Source organism: Phoxinus phoxinus (genome assembly GCF_949152265.1).
Source record: "Phoxinus phoxinus genome assembly, chromosome: 6".
Taxonomy (NCBI): Eukaryota; Metazoa; Chordata; class Actinopteri; order Cypriniformes; family Leuciscidae; genus Phoxinus; species Phoxinus phoxinus.
The window spans coordinates 1,672,525-1,692,524 of NC_136881.1; the positions used below are offsets into that span (position 1 = coordinate 1,672,525).

At 39.0% G+C, this 20,000-nt stretch overlaps 2 protein-coding genes across 8 annotated transcripts in view; both read right to left on the reverse strand.

Moving 5' to 3' along the window:
* Positions 1 to 19,268, reverse strand: part of gart (phosphoribosylglycinamide formyltransferase) — a 37,967-nt gene extending 18,699 nt beyond the window's left edge. Inside the window, exons 1-12 of the mRNA XM_079615401.1 lie at positions 19,149 to 19,268; positions 18,567 to 18,631; positions 15,479 to 15,633; positions 15,016 to 15,111; positions 14,253 to 14,427; positions 13,275 to 13,386; positions 12,683 to 12,751; positions 9,208 to 9,333; positions 7,157 to 7,244; positions 5,588 to 5,673; positions 3,582 to 3,750; positions 1,883 to 2,117 (exon numbers count right to left, since the gene is read on the reverse strand). Coding sequence (XP_079471527.1) covers positions 1,883 to 2,117; positions 3,582 to 3,750; positions 5,588 to 5,673; positions 7,157 to 7,244; positions 9,208 to 9,333; positions 12,683 to 12,751; positions 13,275 to 13,386; positions 14,253 to 14,427; positions 15,016 to 15,111; positions 15,479 to 15,623 — 1,301 coding nt within the window. The 5' untranslated portion in view covers positions 15,624 to 15,633; positions 18,567 to 18,631; positions 19,149 to 19,268. The remainder of the gene's footprint in view (positions 1 to 1,882; positions 2,118 to 3,581; positions 3,751 to 5,587; positions 5,674 to 7,156; positions 7,245 to 9,207; positions 9,334 to 12,682; positions 12,752 to 13,274; positions 13,387 to 14,252; positions 14,428 to 15,015; positions 15,112 to 15,478; positions 15,634 to 18,566; positions 18,632 to 19,148) is intronic.
* A 176-nt stretch (positions 19,269 to 19,444) lies between these two features.
* Positions 19,445 to 20,000, reverse strand: part of LOC307000118 (uncharacterized protein) — a 10,641-nt gene continuing 10,085 nt past the window's right edge. For 4 of the 7 annotated variants that reach the window (XM_079615413.1, XM_079615410.1, XM_079615412.1 and 1 more), the window contains exon 5: positions 19,445 to 20,000. This exon is cut by the window's right edge and continues 951 nt beyond it. The gene's annotated coding sequence lies outside the window, so the exon portion shown is untranslated. The other 3 variants (XR_013797979.1, XR_013797980.1, XR_013797981.1) reach the window with 1 other exon arrangement.

Below are 20,000 nucleotides of genomic sequence, written 5' to 3' on the forward strand. Positions count from 1 at the left end.
TGAAACGGTTACGGTGTGAAACGGGTCATGGTGTGAAACGGGTTTCGAAACGGTTACGGTGTGAAACAGGTCATGGTGTGAAACGGGTTTCGAAACGGTTACGGTGTGAACGGGTCGCGGTGTGAAACGGTTACGGTGTAAAACGGTTACGGTGTAAAACGGGTTTCGAAACGGTTACGGTGTAAAACGGGTCATGGTGTGAAACGGTTACGGTGTAAAACGGGTTTCGAAACGGTTACGGTGTGAAACGGTTACGGTGTGAAACGGGTCATGGTGTGAAACGGGTTTCGAAACGGTTACGGTGTGAAACGGGTTTCGAAACGGTTACGGTGTGAACGGGTCGCGGTGTGAACGGGTCATGGTGTGAAACGGTTACGGTGTGAACGGGTCGCGGTGTGAAACGGTTACGGTGTGAACGGGTCACGGTGTGAAACGGGTTTCATAACAGTTACGGTGTGAACGGGTCACGGTGTGAAACGGTTACCGTGTGAAACGGGTCACGGTGTGAAACGGGTTTCATAACAGTTACGGTGTGAACGGGTCACGGTGTGAAACGGTTACCGTGTGAAACGGGTCGCGGTGTGAAACGGGTCGCGGTGTGAAACGGGTCGCGGTGTGAAACGGGTCGCGGTGTGAAACGGGTCGCGGTGTGAAACGGGTCGCGGTGTGAAACGGGTCGCGGTGTGAAACGGGTCGCGGTGTGAAACGGGTTTTGAAACGGTTACGGTGTGAACGGGTCGCGGTGTGAACGGGTCGCGGTGTAAAACGGGTTTTGAAACGGTTACGGTGTGAAACGGGTCATGGTGTGAAACAGTTACGGTGTGAAACGGGTTTCGAAACGGTTACGGTGCGAAACGGTTACGGTGTGAAACGGGTCATGGTGTGAAACGGGTTTCGAAACGGTTACGGTGTGAACGGGTCATGGTGTGAAACGGTTACGGTGTGAACGGGTCATGGTGTGAAACGGGTTTCATAACGGTTACGGTGTGAACGGGTCATGGTGTGAAACGGTTACGGTGTGAACGGGTCATGGTGTGAAACGGGTTTCATAACGGTTACGGTGTGAACGGGTCATGGTGTGAAACGGTTACGGTGTGAACGGGTCATGGTGTGAAACGGGTTTCATAACGGTTACGGTGTGAACGGGTCATGGTGTGAAACGGTTACGGTGTGAACGGGTCATGGTGTGAAACGGGTCATGGTGTGAACGGGTCATGGTGTGAAACGGTTACGGTGTGAACGGGTCGCGGTGTGAACGGGTCGCGGTGTGAACGGGTCATGGTGTGAAACGGTTGCGGTGTGAAAGGGGTTTCATAACGGTTACGGTGTGAAACGGGTTACGGTGTGAAACGGGTTACGGTGTGAAACGGGTTACGGTGTGAAACGGGTTACGGTGTGAAACGGGTTACGGTGTGAAACGGGTTACGGTGTGAACGGGTTACGGTGTGAACGGGTTACGGTGTGAAACGGGTTACGATGTGAAACGGCTGCGGTGTGAAAACGGTTACGGTGTGAACGGACGGGTTACGGTGTGAACGGACGGGTTACGGTGTGAACGGACGGGTTACGGTGTGAACGGGTTACGGTGTGAACGGGTTACGGTGTGAAACGGGTTACGGTGTGAAACGGGTTACGGTGTGAAACGGGTTACGGTGTGAAACGGGTTACGGTGTGAAACGGGTTACGGTGTGAAACGGGTTACGGTGTGAAACGGGTTACGGTGTGAAACGGGTTACGGTGTGAAACGGGTTACGGTGTGAAACGGGTTACGGTGTGAAACGGCTGCGGTGTGAAAACGGTTACGGTGTGAACGGGTTACGGTGTGAACAGGTTACAGTGTGAAACGGTTACAGTGTGAAACGGTTACAGTGTGAACACACACCTGGTGCGGGTGAGGTACGTGATGGCGCGGTGGCCGATGTCGCGCCGGTACACGGCATCAGGGAAGCTGATTGCTGCCACGGCTTCATTGGCACAGCGTAAGGCGTTCTGAAGAGTGGGCCGGACCGCGGTCACAGTTAAGACACGCCCACCACTCGTAGTAACCCCGCCCCCTTCCTTCAGCGCAGTGCCTGCATGGAACACCTGGACACCCATCTCTGACACCCGGGACAAACCTACAGAAAAGAGCACAGGATTCACTCATTGGAGATCAACACTGCCCAATCAAAGTCAGTCTCTGCATCTGAATATGCCTATTGCCTACTTCTATACTATATATTATGGTAGAATAGTACTATAAAGTTTCGGACTCAAGTGTGATGTAACCAACACTGGTCATGTGACAAGAAAGCACAAAAAAGGGAATGACATCACAGAGATATGTGTCCTAAAATTACCAGATCATTTGTGTTTTTTTCAAATTCTTTACTTTTTTGTTCAGACTGTCAAATGTAAAAAGCACAATCAAACAAAAACGATGTAATTTCTAAAAAGGTTTTCTAAAAACTAAAAAAGTTTTTAAAACAATAATAAACAAAGTTTGTTATTGTTTTAAAAACTTTAGTTTTAAGATTTAACACTGAAGGAAAATTATTATTATAACAATTTTTATATAACATTATTAAAATATTATTTTAATTATAATATAATTTAAATATTATATGATATTACATGTTTAAAATGAAAAAGTCCTACATTATACTAGCCCCAAATTCGACTCTTATTTTGTAATTTCTGTGCTTTACTACTACTGCTTATTCATAAAAATTAGGGAGATACAATATGCACTCCAACAATAGTAGGATATAATATAATATGTTCCATGTCCCAGATAATAAAAGCCTGAAATACACCGGTACTCTTGTTTTAAAATGCTTATGCTTTACTACTTCCAGCTGCTCATTCATAAAAATAAGGGAGATAAAATATGCACTACTACAACCATATACTACAACAATGTTTACGGTTTATATTGTAATATGTTGTAAAAGGTTGTAAGAGTGCTTATTGTATCTCCCTCATTTTTATGAATGAGCAGCTGGAAGTAGTAAAGCACAAATTTCAAAATAAGAGTCGAATTTGGGGCTAGTATAATGTGGGATTTTTCATTTTAGTCAAGTCATCATTTATACAGCACAGCAGCTTTACAGAGATAAACGTATAATTTAAGGTAACAGAGATTGTTTTGGCTTTATAGCGGTTCTTGAATAAAGATATTTTCCAGCTAAAGTTAGTTTTGATTGATTCACTTCCGTCGAAAGGATCATTAGTTATTAAATTAGGGGGCGTTAAGACGACACGGTTCTTTCTACACAGACTTTAAACGCCAACCTGTGAGAAACACTGATGGCGCTCACGTGCGCATCAAGAATTAATTCTATAGTTATGTGCGTTTGAATATATGTGCGCATGATTGTAATTCTCCACAAACCAAGCCTTAAACTACTTCTCCTGCCTATAAATTTGATACCGAATTTTATTTTATTACTACGGGGAGATACGCGAAATTAACATTTTAAACATGTAAAAAAAAATATATATATATATACACACACACACAATATATATATATATATTAAAGTCACATAAAAAAAAAAAAAAAATTGTTTAAATAAAATAAAAAAAGTCAGGTAACGCACCGGTGATCTCCAGACCCTTCTTATATGAGCCGGGATATCCTCCGCTGGCCATGACCACAGTGACGGCCACTCCGTCCTCCAGCCACTGCACTGGACTCGAGCTCAGGTCCGCCCGGAGCGTGTTCTTCAACACCTCGTATAAATCAGACTTCAGCAACGGCATCAGGACCTGACACACACACACACACACACAGATTCAAGCGGTTATTCATGGATTAGTCTATTCCCCTTCTGCTGTTCACACGACTGGATCAGTGAATGATTCCGATTCTTTTGAGTCGGTTCGTTGCAATGAATCTGTTGACTGGATTCACAAATCTGACTCTTTTTGTGAGGAACAGACTGAAAATATTGAAATGATCAGATCAGATCAGAGATGGAGTCAAGACAAGTCTTCTTCATTTATATAGCGCTTTTAACAATGTAGATTGTTTCAAAGCTGCTTTAAGGTGCGTTCACACTACAAGTGACTTTGTCGCTGCTGGTCGCCAGTGGCTGGCGGTGCGGTCGCTAGTGGGCGTTCCCGCTACTGGTTACCTAGTAATGTTTGTGAGTGACATTCACGGATGTTTCTCCATGTTGTAGACAAAAAATCTGTTTTCTTGCCGCTAAAAACAAACATTTTGGAAGGAAAATTCAAAATATAAATGGAGTCAGTATAACATGCATAATATTAAAGATGAACGAGAAACTGTGAGTGCTTTTGGCCATCGCGGCTATTTAACTGCAGCAAACGGGCAAATACCGGTCTGTGTGTGTTCAGGAAACCAGTCCGGCTCTGAGTCAGTGCTGTGAACACCACTGTATGCACACAGAGATACATCACAACTTACAGCACAGTTTCTGACGGCTAAACTTAGCTTCTCGTTCAGCTGGCCTCTGTCAGAGAGTGACGGATGATCACGCGCTCCACTGACTTCACTCCTATTGGTTGTCGCTCCCGAAAGTCGCTCTTCATTTGCATAAAGTTAAACACATCTCAACTTTATCGCGTCGCCAGACACGCGCCATCAGGTCGCCAACGGCCGCGATCGCGCGTCGCCGGAAAACGCCCGCTCCCCATTGAAATCAATGGTAACGTGTCGCTTGTACACGTCACACCGCCAGCGACACGCAGCGACAAGATCCCATTCATTTCAATGGAGCGCTGGCGACTTCCGGCGACAGTGACCGTTGGCGACAGAATGTGGGCGTGTCAAGCGACAGGAGACACGCGACAAAAGTTCAGAAATTTAAACTTTATGCAAATGAGAAGCGATTTTCGCGAGCGACAACCAATAGGAAAGAAGACTTTGGTGATATAAAAACACTCCCAACAGCATACGGTTTCTTTTGAGTCTATAATTTCTAGTCAAATTAAAATAATATAACGTTAGTTGTGTCACTTGTGATGGTATAGTATAGATATGGCCAGACGTCCAGTCAACCAATAACATTAGAGCGACAGCACTACCAACGCCCACAAGCGACTCCCAGTACAGAGGCTAGCGACACACAGCGGTGTGAACGGGCCTTCAAACGTATAATTTAAGGTAACAGATTGTTTTGGCTTTATAGCGGTTCTTGAATCATGTTATTTTCCAGCTAAAGTTGACCCGAGGAAGGAACTGCGCTTCAATATTTGGTCAATTCCTCACAAAAAATAATTATAATTCACATGAATTCAAAAGAGTTGTAATGCGTGCGCATGGGTCATTTGGACTACAGTTATGATGCTTTGTTTTTGTGAAATTATTTAGGCTTATTCCTGGGAAACAGCTTAAAGCCTGCAAGGCATTTATAGGAAATAATTCCTAACCCCCGAAAGTCACTGATGTTTCTGACTGAATCTCTTTAATTGATTTGTTTACCTGAACACCCTGTCATTAAATCAACGGTATTATATTTCATACGTTGAGATTTCGCCCCAAGGATCAACAGACATCAAACGTCCACAGAGCCAAACCGGAGATATAACTTGCCGAAAGCAGACAAACATGAACCAAATGTGCTATAACTCATCTCACCTGACACTCGGGGTCACCGAAGCGGCAGTTGAACTCGAGGACTTTCGGTCCCCGTTTAGTCAACATCAGTCCGGCGTATAAAACACCTGAGGGAGGAAGACGAGCGCGAGGAAGAATGATTGACAGAAGACAGCGAAAACATTCTGTTCTGACAGTTTCATTGACTTCAGAAGACATGAAAGACAGCGCATGATGTTGTAATTCATTGTAATTATTCAATAATATCTTCTTTTTATGCTTACCTGTAAATGTCATTTCTTGAAATGCTTAGTTTTATGATCAAAGCTCGGTAGTTTAAAACATACACACATGTGAAACTGGAAAAATGAGAATATGGTGCAAAAGTTCATTTATTTCAGTAATTCAGCTTAAAAGGTGAAACTAATATATTATATAGACTTATACTACAGGGCCGTTGAATGCTTGAATCTGATTGGTTGACAAACGTTCTACGGTGTGCAATTATTTGCAGGGAACCGCACGGCTAAAGTAGTTCCGGCAGGTCTTGACCGCATCACAGCTCCATATCACTGCGCGTAGTTAACCGTAATAACGGACAATACGATACAATTCATAACAAGAAAAGCCCCATGCGCTCGATCTGCAATTCTCAATGTCTAACTTCACAATCAATGGAAACATGCAGTTTAATTTGAATAAATAAAGTATATAGTCCTATATATAATCAATAGAAAATTAAACTGAATATTTAAATAAATGTATAGTCCTGTTGCACGGGTTTTCGTAATTATTGAAGATAATATAACAAATAATTATTGATAGGCCTATACTTGTTAATAGGGCTTTGTGTTTCATTTATTAGGCTAGTCTACTGTCAATAATAGAAACAGAATGAACGAATTAATTAAAATGAATTGAATTAATAAATAAATTATAATATTGACGCTCATGCTTCTCTCTCTCTCTCTCATATCTGCATTAATAACTGCATAAAGCCGGGGACACACTCACTGTAAGGCCGGTTATGAATGTAATTTGATACTTATGACTGATCATGCGTGCGTGTTCAGCGCGTTCAGTGTGTGTGTTCACAGCGGTGTTTAAAATCTGCTGCATTCACAGTCAGAGTGTGTGTCAGTGGTTAAGTGTGTGTCCAGCGTTACTCTGCTATCAGCGGCTCAAACCGCCGCTAACTCTACAATGACGTTCTGGAATTAGCAACGGAGCATGCGTTTAGATGCGCAAGGAATTAGTCCTGCATACAAGAGCGTTTTAATAACAAAAACCTTTACAAACGTCTTAAAATACATCATCTGAACAATGTTTCGAGGTGTGGTGACTGTAGTATAAGCGGAATAATTGACGACAGGCCGTTGAATTATTATAAAAATAATGCACTATTTGCACTAATAGTGCATTATTTTTATAATAATTCAACGGCCTGTCGTCAATTATTCCATACTCATTACATGCAAAGTGAGATATTTCAAGCCTGTATTTGTTATAATTTTGATAATTATGAAAACCTTTTCACAATATTCTAATTATTCTAAATAAGCTGTAAGCCATAATCATCAGTTTATAGTGGTTCGTCTGTGTGTAACTCACCCACATACGGCGTTCCCTCGTCTCTCATGCCGTCCACGGTTTTCTGCAGAACGGATCTCTTGATCTCCTGCAGCTCTTCCTCAGACACCTTCACACACATTCAACAGCGCCATCAACACACACATATATATATATATATACATGAAAATATTACATCTTTAATACAGGTATCCAAGATAAAAAATAAGACAGAACTGCATGATTCTGGATAGATTGAGAATCTTTTTTTTTGTTTCAAACAGAGATCATGATTCTGAACAGACAACTAAATTAAATTACATGTACTTTACTAGAAGTTTGGACAAAATGTATATTCAAAAATGATTGAATTTGAATTAATAAAACAAAATTGGTTTGAGTAAATTATTCAATGACTCATTACTGGATGAATCAGAATTTTTGAACAAAACAATTCAATGACTCATAAATACTTGTTTCATTACTGGATGAATTTGCGGGGTTTTTTAATGTTTTGAAAAAAAAAATTAGTCACTTGTCGCCTCCTACTGGTGTAACGGTGTAATTGATACAATCGTTATTTGAAGCGTCACGTTACTTTCAAAAGGTTATTTTCTCCATCGCTACCGTCGACATCAGTGTTTATATTTCAACTAAACTTTTATCCCAGTACTTCTGTGATCATTTTAATTATCCATCTAATAACTGCTCTATCTGTGTCAGTGGTACTGCAGATCTGAATCACTGTGATCACACTCGTCAAAGGACATATTATACCCTTTTATAGTCTTGCTGTAGTTTTCAGGCTCTACTAGAACAGGTTTTCCTGCTTGAATGTTGATTATTCTCCTCATATTCTCCATTGTTGCGGCTCCTCTCTTCCCAGTCTGTCAGTAACGCTCTGTTTACTTCCTGTCTCTATGAAGCCTCTCCTTCTGAAAAAGCACACTGTGCTCTGATTGGTCGGCTGGAGCAGTGTGTTGTGATTGGTCGAGCGCTTCGAGTGTGTTTGGGAAATGTCCCGCCCCTTTTTATAACCGCCAGTTTAACACACTACTAACTAACTCAACCAGGCCCCGCCCCTTTATTCTGCATATGAATTATTATAATGAGGAATATTGTGACGTGTTCGTTCCCGGAAGAAACTCGAGACTACAATGGAGGCGTTTCAGGAGTTCAGAAACACTGACACTGGCTAATCATGTGATCGAGTCGATGTGCGCGTTTATACGTCACAAGCTTCAAATCAGAATATATTTTTTGACAAATATACACAGTTTCCCGATGTTTGCGCATAATAACCACTCTCATACATTGGATCTTAATTTGTTTTAAAGGGTTAGTTCACCCAAAAATGAAAATAATGTCATTAATGACTCGCCCTCATGTCGTTCTAAGCTCATGTCGTTCAAAAACTTCTAACTAACCCACTGATGTCACATGGACTACTGTGATGATGTTTTTATTACCTTTATGGACATGGACAGTATACCGTATATACATTTTCAATGGAGGGACAGAAAGCTCTCGGACTAAATCTAAAATATCTTAAACTGTGTTCCGAAGATGAACGGAGGTCTTACGGGCTTAGAACGACATGAGGGTGAGTCATTAATTACATTATTTTCATTTTTGGGTGAACTAACCCTTTAAACAGCAGGCTTAATATTTATCCATTTCTGGTCATAATTAGGGGACAATGATCATATGAACCGTTGTGCCGCTGCTTATATTTATCACCCAGTAAGAATGCCCAAAACCAGTCACATGCACAGTCCTTTCAGTTTCGCAAGTGTTTACATGTTCTCTCGATCGCATTAGAAAAGGAATCGAGCTCAATCGGATCGATTAAGGCGTTTACATGAAGGCTTTTCAGTCCGATTGAGCGTCAACCCCATTACTAACGGATTATTTGGTTGCATGTAAACGTAGCCATTGCTATAGAGATTAACTCCCTCTGCTACAGCATCATTACACACTGAAGACGGATGGAAGAAACGGCACAATAGGTCCACATTGTTGTTATTCAGGCATAAGATCGCGTGTGTGTTTGAATCGAGACTGATGTTTTAGCGATTGATCGCGATGTTGACCTGTGGTGTCGGGCAGTACGCGCCCATGCCGCCCGTGTTCGGCCCCTCGTCTCCATCCATCAGACGCTTGTGATCTTGAGCCGGCGGCATCGGTGACACTGTGACGCCATCGCTGAAACACAAACACTGAGAACAGACAAGATTATTAGCGTGATCTGATCACCTCATCAACACCAGGACTTAAAGGGCGAGTTCAACCAGAAATGAACATTAGCCCATGATTTACTCGCCCTCAAGTCATCCTAGGTGTATATGACTTTCTTCTTCCAAACGAATACAATCAGAGTCATATAAAAAAATGTCCTGGCTCTTCCAAGCTTTATAATGGCAGTGAATGGCCGTTTCTGTTTTGAAGTCCATAAAAGTGCATCTATCCATCATAAAAGTGCATCCGTCCATCATAAAAGTGCATCTATCCATCATAAAAGTGCATCCGTCCATCAAAAAAGTGCATCAATCATCATAAAAGTGCATCTATCCATCATAAAAGTGCATCTGTCCATCATAAAAGTGCATCCGTCCATCATAAAAGTGCATCTATCCATCATAAAAGTGCATCCGTCCATCAAAAAAGTGCATCTATCCATCATAAAAGTGCATCCATCATCATAAAAGTGCATCTATCCATCATAAAAGTGCATATATCCATCATAAAAGTGCATCTGTCCATCATAAAAGTGCATCTGTCCATCATAAAAGTGCATCTGTCCATCAAAAAAGTGCATCCATCCATCATAAAAGTGCATCTATCCATCATAAAAGTGCATCTATTCATCATAAAAGTGCATCTATCCATCATAAAAGTGCATCTATCCATCATAAAAGTGCATCTGTCCATCATAAAAGTGCATCTATCCTCATAAAAGTGCATCTGTCCATCATAAAAGTGCATCTGTCCATCATAAAAGTGCATCTGTCCATCATAAAAGTGCATCTGTCCATCATAAAAGTGCATCTGTCCATCATAAAAGTGCATCCGTCCATCAAAAATGTGCATCTATCCATCATAAAAGTGCATCCATCATCATAAAAGTGCATCCATCATCATAAAAGTGCATCTATCCATCATAAAAGTGCATCTATCCATCATAAAAGTGCATCCGTCCATCAAAAATGTGCATCTATCCATCATAAAAGTGCATCCATCATCATAAAAGTGCATCCATCATCATAAAAGTGCATCTATCCATCATAAAAGTGCATCTATCCATCATAAAAGTGCATCCGTCCATCATAAAAGTGCATCTATCCATCATAAAAGTGCATCCGTCCATCAAAAAAGTGCATCCATCCATCATAAAAGTGCATCTATCCATCATAAAAGTGCATCCGTCCATCATAAAAGTGCATCTATCCATCATAAAAGTGCATCCGTCCATCAAAAAAGTGCATCCATCATCATAAAAGTGCATCCATCATCATAAAAGTGCATCTATCCATCATAAAAGTGCATATATCCATCATAAAAGTGCATCTATCCATCATAAAAGTGCATCTATCCATCATAAAAGTGCATCTGTCCATCATAAAAGTGCATCTGTCCATCATAAAAGTGCATCTGTCCATCATAAAAGTGCATCTATCCATCATAAAAGTGCATCTATCCATCATAAAAGTGCATCTATCCATCATAAAAGTGCATCTGTCCATCATAAAAGTGCATCCATCATCATAAAAGTGCATCTATCCATCATAAAAGTGCATCTATCCATCATAAAAGTGCATCTGTCCATCATAAAAGTGCATCTGTCCATCATAAAAGTGCATCTGTCCATCATAAAAGTGCATCCATCATCATAAAAGTGCATCTATCCATCATAAAAGTGCATCTATCCATCATAAGTGCATCTGTCCATCATAAAAGTGCATCTATCCATCATAAAAGTGCATCTGTCCATCATAAAAGTGCATCTGTCCATCATAAAAGTGCATCTGTCCATCATAAAAGTGCATCTGTCCATCATAAAAGTGCATCTGTCCATCATAAAAGTGCATCTATCCATCATAAAAGTGCATCTATCCATCATAAAAGTGCATCTGTCCATCATAAAAGTGCATCTATCCATCATAAAAGTGCATCTATCCATCATAAAAGTGCATCTGTCCATCATAAAAGTGCATCTGTCCATCATAAAAGTGCATCTATCCATCATAAAAGTGCATCTATCCATCATAAAAGTGCATCTATCCATCATAAAAGTGCATCTATCCATCATAAAAGTGCATCTATCCATCATAAAAGTGCATCTGTCCATCATAAAAGTGCATCTGTCCATCATAAAAGTGCATCTATCCATCATAAAAGTGCATCTGTCCATCATAAAAGTGCATCTGTCCATCATAAAAGTGCATCCATCATCATAAAAGTGCATCTATCCATCATAAAAGTGCATCTGTCCATCATAAAAGTGCATCTGTCCATCATAAAAGTGCATCTATCCATCATTAAAGTGCATCTATCCATCATAAAAGTGCATCTATCATCATAAAAGTGCATCTATCCATCATAAAAGTGCATCTATCCATCATAAAAGTGCATCTATCCATCATAAAAGTGCATCTATCCATCATAAAAGTGCATCTGTCCATCATAAAAGTGCATCTGTCCATCATAAAAGTGCATCTATCCATCATAAAAGTGCATCCGTCCATCATAAAAGTGCATCCGTCCATCATAAAAGTGCATCCGTCCATCATAAAAGTGCATCCGTCCATCATAAAAGTGCATCTGTCCATCATAAAAGTGCATCTGTCCTCATAAAAGTGCATCTATCCATCATAAAAGTGCATCTGTCCATCATAAAAGTGCATCTATCCATCATAAAAGTGCATCTGTCCATCATAAAAGTGCATCTGTCCATCATAAAAGTGCATCTATCCATCATAAAAGTGCATCCGTCCATCATAAAAGTGCATCCGTCCATCATAAAAGTGCATCTATCCATCATAAAAGTGCATCCGTCCATCATAAAAGTGCATCCGTCCATCATAAAAGTGCATCCGTCCATCATAAAAGTGCATCTGTCCATCATAAAAGTGCATCTGTCCATCATAAAAGTGCATCTGTCCATCATAAAAGTGCATCTATCCATCATAAAAGTGCATCTGTCCATCATAAAAGTGCATCTGTCCATCATAAAAGTGCATCTATCCATCATAAAAGTGCATCCGTCCATCATAAAAGTGCATCCGTCCATCATAAAAGTGCATCTATCCATCATAAAAGTGCATCCGTCCATCATAAAAGTGCATCCGTCCATCATAAAAGTGCATCTGTCCATCATAAAAGTGCATCTGTCCATCATAAAAGTGCATCTATCCTCATAAAAGTGCATCTGTCCATCATAAACGTGCATCTGTCCATCATAAAAGTGTTCATCATAATCCTAATGTCATAGGATGAGTTGAGGGCGAGTAAATCATGGGCTGTTTAGCATTTTTGGGTGAACTATCCATTTAAACAGGAAGTACTTACAGACACTTCCTCTCCTTCCAGCAGCTCCTCCACCACCACAGTCTCACCAGCAGAACCAAACGCCTTGTCCTGATGGATTTAACACACATTTAGTTAGTCAAATAATGTAACAAAAGATTCTGTTTCAAATAAATACTGTTCTTTAGAACTTGATAATAATCATATTATCCTGATTTCTGGAGGATCATGTGACACTGAAGACTGGAGTAATGATGATAAATTCAGCTTTGATCACAGGAATAAATTACAATTTACTGTATATTCACATAGAAAACTGATGATTTACATTATAATAATATTTCACTATTTTACATAACATAAAATACATAACATTTATATAAACAAAATTGTTACTTATATAAAACTTACTACACATTGTTACGTTAGATCTGTATATTATATTTAAGGATTTATACAGCAGTGAATTCTAATGCATTATTTTGATTTGACTAATCCTCACTATTTTCGACCCGCTCATGTTTTGACTCGGGGAGTTATTGTGAAATAACTGTGACACATCCAAGGTCATCATTCTTTCAACTAGAGACAAACAGATCCGGTGCCAATATATAATCATCAGCGAGTGACTGACCTTCATGATGTCCAGAACCGCCTGACAGGCCTCGTCTTTATCACGAGCGACTACGACGCCCTTCCCAGCAGCCAAACCGCTAGCCTTCACCACCAGAGCGGGAAACTCCGCGCTGAACACACACAACACACACCATCTCTACTGAACTCTACAAGAGTGTATGTCATGTTTTTAGATGCATCTTAAAGACAGCATCAGCATGAAATCAAAAATTCCTTTTTTTTTTTTTTTTAATGGAATCATGCTAACATGATTAGCATGTTACTAGCATCATGCTAACACGATTAGCATGTTGCTAACAACAAACTAACCATGTTAATTATAAACAAGCATCTTGTTTAAAACATGTTAGCAACATCCTAATTGTGTTAGCATCATGTTAACATAATACAAGCAAATGCTAATTGAGTTAGCATGTTAACAACATGCTAATTGTGTTAACATCTTGTTAAAAACAAGATAACTACATGTTAATTTGGTTAACATAATGCTAATCATGTTAACAACATGCTAATTGTGTTAACATCATGCAAGAAACATGCTAATCGCGTTAACATATTCCTAAAACATGATAACAACGTTAATAAGGTTAACGTCATGTTAACATCATGCTAATCATGTTATCAATACATTGTGTTAACATCTCTCTTGAAACAAGCTAATCATGTTAGCATCATGCTAGCCATGTTACCATCATGCTAGCCATGTTAACATCATGCTAGCCATGTTAACATCATGCTAGCCATGTTAGCATCATGCTAGCCATGTTAGCATCATGCTAGCCATGTTAGCATCATGCTAGCCATGTTAGCATCATGCTAGCCATGTTAGCACCATGCAAAAACATGATTTTTTTGCGTTTCACTAGCGCAAATTACATATCGACTTTAAAATTTGCAATTTATTATAATTTGCTCCCACAGAAGATATTTGTAATCATATTTTGTGCATCTCTCCGCGTATGCTGCAGATGTTTACCCTCGGATGTATTCGCAGGCCTCCTGCGGGTCGGTGAAGGAGCTCCAGCGGGCGGTGGGAATGTTGTGACGGTCCATGAAGGACTTGGAGAAACTCTTACTGGCCTCCAGCTGCGCAGCCTTCGCCGACGGGCCGAAACACGACACGCCGGCGGCCGTCAGATCGTCCACGATGCCTAAGACAGACCCCTTCAGTCATCAACAGCACAACATCTGGAGAGTGCCACATATGCGCACAAACATCTGCTAGAACACGCATGCTTAACTGCTAAAATTATTAAACCATGATCCAAAACAAGTCAAAATGTGTTAGCATCATGCTAAAACAGGCTAACAACATCTAGTGAGGCATTAAAACATGTTAGCATTATGTTAACAACAAACATATTAGCATCTTGCTTAAAACATGTTAACAACATGCTAATTGTGTTCGCATTATGCTAGAACATGCTAACCATGTAACTATCATGCAAGCAACATGCAAATTGCATTATGTTGCCAACTTGCTAATCAAGTTAACATCATACTAGCAACATGCTAATTGTGTTAACAATGCTAACAACATTCAAATCATGTTAGTATTATACTAACAGCATGTTCTTCTTGTTAACATTATACTAGCAACATGTTAATTGTTTTAACATCATACTAACAAAATGCTAATCATGTTAACATTAAACTAGCAACGTGTTAATCGTGTTAAGATAATGCTAATGTAATTTATTAATAAAATAAAATAATAATGAAGATATGAAGCGTCTTACCAGCAGCGAGAGGAACTTCTGGACCAACAACCACGAGTCCCACGCTATGATCCTTACAATACTGCGCTAAAATACAGTGATTGTTCACGGACACCTCTGGGAAAAAATAAAATAAAAAATTAATAATTTATTAATGTTGTTCATTTAGAAAATTGTAGGTTGTAGCCTAACATTTATGAATAAAACAATGCATTATCATGTACACGTCATACATGTATTTTTGATTTGCAAGTACTCAACTAATCGATTACTCATGGATTCTCTAAGAGCATTTTAATAAAAATGTATATTGTTTATAAAATGACAAACACATTTTTATTACATTTATACATGCATATGTGTGTATTTAAATATTCAACATAATTATACACAGTACACACATATATTATGTAAACACAAACTTTTTTTTTTTTTGGATGCGATTAATCGATGCCCAGCACTACTTTTTCACTTCAATTCTCACCCGAGTTGCAGATCTTGCCGCTGTTGGCCGTGCCGGCGTTCCCCGGAGCCACGAGGACCTGCTGAACGAGAGGCGACTGCGCTAACTTCCACGCTAGTGCGTGTTCACGACCGCCGCCGCCCACCACCAGCACCCGCTCCGCCATGACCTCTGACCTGTACGGTCACATGACCTCAACATGAACACATGCAATGATCTCATATATGACTACTGGCATCAATATGAGGAATTGGACTAGTGTCAAAAATGAATAAATTCATTTATTTTTTTGGGGGGAAAACATTTCTATAAACAATCGTTTAAAAAAAATATTTTTTGTTTAATTAAAAAAAAATTATAAAAAAAAAAAAGTTTTATTTTTATTAAGTGTTTAATTAATACAAAATCTCGTTCTCAAATATTGGCATAATTTTGAGAAATGTCAAAAAACACAAAAAACTTTTTAATTATTTGAAAGAATTATTACAACTATAATATGACTACATTCAATAATTTTAAATACATATTTTAATAATTAATAAGACTACAGTAACATCCCTTTCATTAGTGTTTATTTAATGCAACATCTTGTGCAAAACTACTGGAATAATTATGAGACCTTAGACTCAACTCTGCCATTCATTCATTTATTTATAGTGTCAAAAATAAAATTGAATATGAATTATCAGTATATAATTGAATAAATTAATAAAACGAATTTTTAATAGTATTTTAAACAATACATAAACTGCAAACACTTTACAATAAGGTCTTTTTAGATCGTTAATTCATGCATTAACTGACAATGAGCAACATTATTTATAGTTAATAAAAATACAACAGTTGATTGTTAGTTCATGTCAGCTCAGCCTGATCAACCCCAGCTGGGTCGCCTGGGTGTATGATGCTTGAAAGACCCGAAACACTGTGACCCCAGGTAACATCACTGATGACGTGTCCAGGTTGCATCAAGTTAAAGGATAATTCCGGTATTTAACACCTTGAGTCTATATTGTAGTTTGTTTTGGATGAACAAGAGTGGTGGACAACATTTTTTTGACAATGGTTCCTCTCTCGAGTTTTTGACTATAATAGAATTGGCCATGGACCCATTTAACATTGGAGTCAATGGGCATGTCCGAAAATGTAATTAAAACAGCCAATAATGTTCGTTTACAAAACTGTGCAACTCACCGAGTGGTTAGTGATGTTCGTTGATGTTCCAGAAACAAAAAGTGTTGCGAAATACAGTTTCTGTCGTGTTTTATTCGTCATTTTGTAAAATCCCATTGAATTCTGTTGAAGGACTGAGTGCTGGTTAATATAAATGCGCTACCGGAAACGGAAAGGGGGCTGTTTACATTTGGTCGATGTCGTCTTTTTGCTCGCTTCCGTTTCTCATAAGGCTAGCGAGCAGAGCAACTCTGCTCCGGGAGAGTAAGCCAAATAAACTAACAAAACCTTGAAAATATTGAAAGACGTGACCACTGACCAGTGCAATATGAAGTTGAACTCGACTGTGACCGCGAGTGTCCCGCGAGACATAAACATCGGTTATCGCCATCCAGTGGTCGGGAGTGTGCTAACGCTTCAGATTCAAATATTGAGCGGAAGTTACACGGTTGTGAAGTGTCTGAAAAAATAGTTCCACTATAGCAAAATTAACGGATTGGAATCATATATTGCGACGATATATTGTTTATAATCATCAACGAACACCACTAACCACTCGGTGAGTTTAACAGTTTTGTAAACGAACATTATTGGCTGTTTTAATGACATTTTCGGACATGCCCATTGACTCCAATGTTAAATGGGTCCATGGCCAATTCTTTTATAGTCAAAAACTCGAGAGAGGAACCATTGTCAAAAAAATGTTGTCCACCACTCTTGTTCATCCAAAACAAACTACAATATAGACTCAAGCTGTTAAATACCGGAATTATCCTTTAATGTATGTTGCAAGGTCCATTAAATAAAATGAACAGATTTGGTTGAATAATGAATTGGTAAATGTTGAGTTTAACATCACTAAACGAGATTATTGAATGCTTTAGTTGTATTTTTCATTGATAGTTCACGTTAACTAATATAGTTAACGAATAGATTGTATATTTATTTATCAAACGATTTAATTAAAAACTGTGCTGCTGATTTTGGCACACATTTATTGTTGGATACCGATAATCTCTGATATATTTGTCGTCACTATCTCACAAAATGTCACTATCTGCATGGCAAATAGTTTGTATATCATCTATAGAGGCGGTTTGATTGCATGAAGGCTTTGACCTATAGGATGCACCGATGCGAGTCTGATCTCATCTCCTGCCATTGACCTTTCAGTGCCGATGCCAGACCTTAAATCCCAGCAGACATTAACTCCACACACACCTACAGAAGCACTAGTGCAAAAAATCACTGTGCATTTGCACAAAACATTGCATTTGCATGGAAAATACCATCAATTACCTTTATAAACAAGACTCTTTAAGTTGAACTTTGGCTTCAAAACCCACTGACACAATTCCTCGGGTTGAGCAAGAGTGAATGTGGATAACTGATGACCACAAATCAATTAAACACACAATCACAGGGAGAATGTGGACGAGCATCACATGAGTGACTCCCATCACGAGATCCAGCGTTTGCTGCTCATTTACTTCTACTTTGGACGTTTGTAAGAACACTAAATGCAACACATATATGCATGCATGCATATTAATGATTATGCATTAGATATGTCTTGAAATGCATGAGCAAGTATCATGCACGAACATGTTTTGCCGTTTCTGACACAATAAAAGAAGCATGGTTGTACTATGCACTGTTGTGATTGTAAAGGATTCCCATATTTAATGTTATGATTTTACCATGTTTTATGAACACGTCCAAAAAGAGGTGCTATTATGTCCAAAAAGACAGGATATTACCATAAAACATGTTTAAAAACCTGTAAAACATTCAACACTGCACAACAAATCATGATGCTACATCAGTCAAAATGTTAACAACAATTAACAACTTCCATGCAGTTCCTAAGTTATCTTCTTAAAGTTGTTAGGCCGCGTATTTGTTGCTTCTGTAATTGGTGTAATTGCTTACTTACGTTATTTCTGATGAAGTGCGGGCTACAGTCGGGATCCTGTGTCTCGTTCAGGTCGTCTTTGAGTGCTGGACAGAAGAAGACCAGAGTGTTTAACATACAAACCACGTGCGCACCGTGGACACGATTTTGGCGTTCGCTTCGCGAAATGAATCGGTTCCTTTGAATGATTCGGTGTTCAACCAAGTATATTATTTGAGGTGAGATCTTATTAGTCTATGGGTGAGATCATAAACAGAATATCCATATACTATGGAAGATTTCCGCCGCGAAAAAATAATAATTGCGACTTTTACCTTACAAGTCTAACCTTTTCTCTCAAAATTGCGAGTTTATATCTCAATTGTGAAAAAAAGTAGGACATTAAAGATAAAAGTTGCAATTAAGTTTTTTTTTATTCGGTGCGGAAACGAGCTTCCTATATATGCGAATACAAAGTGTAACCTATCTCAACTGAAAACAGTATTATATAACAAATATTTAGTTGATTAACTGAACCGAACCGTCCGAATCGATTCGCTCAAAATGAATCGGACTCCTTGACGCTAGACTCCACACGTTAAAAACAATAAAATAACTACAAACCGTGTCGTAGATCTGGGATATGAGATGGATGTGTAAAATAAATATATAATATAGTGTTTGGGAGTTTAAACGTTGTATATAGATGGCAAGTTTCAGTTTGATCAACTTCCTTTCAGGGGTAGTGGAGCATTTTGGGAAATGAAGTTCATGTAACGATTCCGAGTTCCAGAATCCTCATGGAGTGTGCACAGGTTTCCTATTGAAATTCCTATCTTAATAAATCCTTTTAAAAAATCCAACACAACACAAAACAAACTAGATCGTTTGAAACATAGGTTTCCAGTAGGACTAACATGTGCATTTCTTGCCTTTTATTTGATAAACATGATGCTGTCAACCAATAAACGCTCAAACAACATGAAAAAAAAAACTATATTGTTAACACAAAATATCTATTTAAAATCCCAAGAATAAAAACAGACATGATATTGATTCTTAATAACTTAATTAGCTGTAGATTTCATCATCATCAGCATGCACTCTTAAAAATAAAGGTTCCTAAAGTGTATTTTTCCACAGATGTCACAGAAGAACCATTTTCACAAGATGTAAAATAAGTCTCTGATGTCCCCAGAGTGTGTGTGTGAAGTTTTAGCTTAAAATACCCCACAGATATTTTTATATAGCAAGTTAAAATTGAAACTTTTTGAGGGCGACACAAAATCGAAGGCTAGATGTCATACGGCGGAGTCTCTAACGTCATCACCGGCGGCCATCTTGTCACAGGCAAGCTTTCTGGCGGCTCTGTGGTTCCTGATGTACGGCGAGTGATCTGCACGAACACACACACTCTTATCTTGCTGAAATCTTGACGGATTTACAAACGGTTTGGTTTCTCACAAACGTTATAAA